Below are 3,516 nucleotides of genomic sequence, written 5' to 3'. Positions count from 1 at the left end.
GCTCCGAATCAACCGCCCGAACGAAGGACCGTGGCAGGAACCGGGGTGGATCGCACTCGCTTGTCGGTGATGCTCCGTTTTCGATGCAAAGTTAGAAAGTGCGAAAGTCGGTTCAAAGACGAACGCTTTCGAATCTGTCTCTTATACACATCTAGATGTGTATAAGAGACAGGAATCCAACGGATTTCCGCACTACGTCTTTCTTTGGTAGATATGAAATTACTTTGTAGAATAATAAATCGCATGTCACTGGCATTATGATTAGGTAGACTGAAATGAGCTGCAACAGATTTGCTCATGTCTTTGCGTCTAATAGTGCATTTGTGATTATTAAGTCTCGCCCTGTTTTTTGGTACCCGTTTCACCTATTTCATTTCCTGTATAGGTATATATATATATATATATATAGGTATGTATATATATATATATAGGTATGTATACATGTATGTATACATGTATGTATACATGTATGTATATATGTATGTATATATATATGTATGTATATATGTATGTATATATATATGTATGTATATATGTATGTATATATGTATGTATGTATATATGTATGTATATATGTATGTATGTATATATGTATGTATATATGTATGTATATATATATGTATGTATATATATATATATATATGTATATATGTATGTATATATATATATATATGATTTCATAAATCTGGATGTTAAAATCGTCAAAAGACGGACACCAATAATGGAGTTATAATAATGGAAGAGCTATCCCATACTCCATGCAATGAGAGAGTAGCTTAGTTCAGTCGGCTAATCTGGTGGTAGCCACTGTGTGTGCGCTGAACCGTGGAGATCTCTAGATCCCCAGTTCAATTCTCATCGCTTCCTCTCCTTGTGTTTCAGCTGTAGGGCTAAAATACAAGTTACAATAGCACACCGTCTTTTGGATGAGACGTTTAGGCCGTTGGACCTGTGTGCATTTATGGCTCATGTACACGTTAAAGGTCGCAGTACACTCTTCAGAAAAGAGTAGGGGATTGTCTCCTGGTGTACTGGCCAATCACCACCAGTAGGACCCCACTGGAAATGAGTCTTCTTCTAGACTTTCTTGGGCTGTTCTTGGTGTCTACACTAAATCCAATGCTTAGTGGCATAACGCTCTCGTGCTGCGGGCCATAGCGCCACTAACCATTCGGTGCCCCTACCCATAGGGTCTCTGCTCTATAGCATCCTGATCTATAAAGGGGTTTGCTGATACATAACAGAATAACTTGTCATTGACATCGTCTGTAGGACATGAGTGGGGTTTGAGGGGGATGAGGTGCCGAGAATGTCAGGAACCCCTACATTTGTCAATTTATTTTTTATTTTTCATTTGGATAAAATATTAAAAATTTAAGTTTGAATGAGTGCCAATACTGTGCATCTAGAGGTGTCATAATCATAATTTGCTTTGTGACTGCGAGGGCATAAATAGCTATAAGTAATTGATTAGACCCTTTCGGATGCCCGTGAGGGGAGGGATGTCAAGGGAGTGGTAGCTTAGCTCCCTTTGAGAGGAAGTCAATACTTTTTTATTTTGTGTAAATTTGTAATCAAATTTAGGTATGAGATTGCCATTTCCGACCATCTAGAGGTGTTATAATCATAATTTTTTTTTTTTTTTTTGCCTGAGCCCCGATCTGTCAAAACCCATTCCTGGGCCCCCTCTATATTGAGAACCTGGATCTGCCACTGGACTACCTATTGGGCCACCCATCAGAAAAATTTCTGGATCCGCCCCTGTTGTAGTTTGTATCCTTTTATTGTTTATATTGGTATAATTGTTTTTGTATTGTTTACCAATGATTTCAGCGTGCAAGCTTCTTCTTTTGGTCTGTCTTGGTACTAAAAAAAAAAAATACATAGATAAATATTATACATTATCAAAGAATAGTTGTTGCCATAATATTTTGAATGTAGTTCATAAAAAATAACCATAATGCTATCTTACTAATTTCATTGCAGGTTCTGAATTAGAGAAGTGGGATTTTAGAGGGATGCTAGTGCGTGTCTCAAAGGACATCGGTGACGATCTGAATGAATGGAAAGTAGCCCTCAGCAATCATATCAATACTGGTGCATTAGAGAAAGCGGCAACAGCACTTTCGCTCTTTAAAGTCTTGATTGACAGGGCAATAATGAAGGATGGTGATATAAGGATTCTACTAGAGACCATTAAGATGACAGATTCACTTCATTTGAGGAAACACATTCCGAAATGTCAACCTCTTGACAATATGAAGATCACTCAGTTCTCAAAATTTAGGCAGTCTGTGATGACATTTGGAAAAGAACTTTGTGACGATGACATTACGAACCTTGTCTTCTATTACGGGCTTCGTCGTCAGTACAGTGATGGATGGTCACTGATAATGGACTTGCAAAAAGAACTAATACTGGCAGATACCGATAAGTCGTTACATGATTTCAAAGCTAAATTAAATCATATGGGGCTAGAAAGACTTAGCAATTGTCTAAACCGCTAGGCTAAAAAACAACAATCATGCTTAGAAAATTCATCAAAACATAGAACAATATCGGATATCATTTTATTGTCAAGTGTATTCGGTTATCGAGAGTCTGCATGTCCTCTGTTGTTTCTGTTACTAATGCATACTTTGATTTTCTTTGCTTTAATACAATATTCCGTATACAACTTTCCGTATATATGAGTTGTTATTTATATGTAAGTTAATGAAATGATTATGTAAAATGAAAAATAAACTTTTATAAGAATAAAGTACAAGTAAATACAAGTACAAATTACCCAGACATGCCAACCACTCCAATTTGTTTTAAGCAAAACTCCGCACTCCGATTTTATGTCCGCTTTTTACACATTTTGGCCAGCTGAAATTTCCAAATAAAAATAATAATCCAATGATTTAGATAAGAAAAAGACCACTTAATTTCGTCTTGTAAACAGCGGTCAACTGTATACGAAATAGTAGCCTAATTCCTGCTCTACAGTCTACTGATTTCGAAAATACCCAATTTCATTGACCAAATCGCTGTCAGAGTTGCACTACTGTATACGAACAATTAATTCGCACCGATCCACAGTCTACTGATTTTGAAAAAAAGAAATTTCATTGGCCAAATTGATGTCAGAGTTTCACTGCACTCTGAACTGTACAGTTCTTCATAGTGTACTGATTTTGTAACAACAACAGACTAGTAAAGCACGATTTCAAAAATGAGTCCAATGAGAGCGATATGGATGTAGGCCTAGGCAGTACCGAAAAAAAAGTAGTAGTGTTGAGCTTCCTCCAAAAAAGAAGCTAAAACACACGCAAACATGCAAGTTAACAACGGAAATTATCCTGTCAGTTTGAAATCAATACTACTGTAGGTGATGCCTCTGGTACGCTCGTTGTGATTGGTGTGTTGTTGATTTTCTGCCTAGAGCCTAGTCTTGCACGGCGGTATTACTGTTGTGGATCAAAACGGTTACAATTTACAATTAAATATATATATATATATATATATATATAT

At 36.5% G+C, this 3,516-nt stretch overlaps 1 protein-coding gene across 1 annotated transcript in view; it reads left to right on the top strand.

Moving 5' to 3' along the window:
* The window catches only part of LOC117122749, a 9,175-nt gene extending 6,668 nt beyond the window's left edge, over positions 1-2,507 (top strand). The window contains exon 11 of the mRNA XM_033268455.1: positions 1,987-2,507. Coding sequence (XP_033124346.1) covers positions 1,987-2,507 — 521 coding nt within the window. The remainder of the gene's footprint in view (positions 1-1,986) is intronic.
* Positions 2,508-3,516: the final 1,009 nt, after the last annotated feature.

The sequence above is a fragment of the Anneissia japonica genome, unplaced genomic scaffold (assembly GCF_011630105.1).
Source record: "Anneissia japonica isolate Jap-2015-1 unplaced genomic scaffold, ASM1163010v1 scaffold170_len151065_cov129, whole genome shotgun sequence".
In the NCBI taxonomy this organism is placed as follows: domain Eukaryota; kingdom Metazoa; phylum Echinodermata; class Crinoidea; order Comatulida; family Comatulidae; genus Anneissia; species Anneissia japonica.
This window is presented reverse-complemented; position numbering and strand designations above follow the sequence as displayed.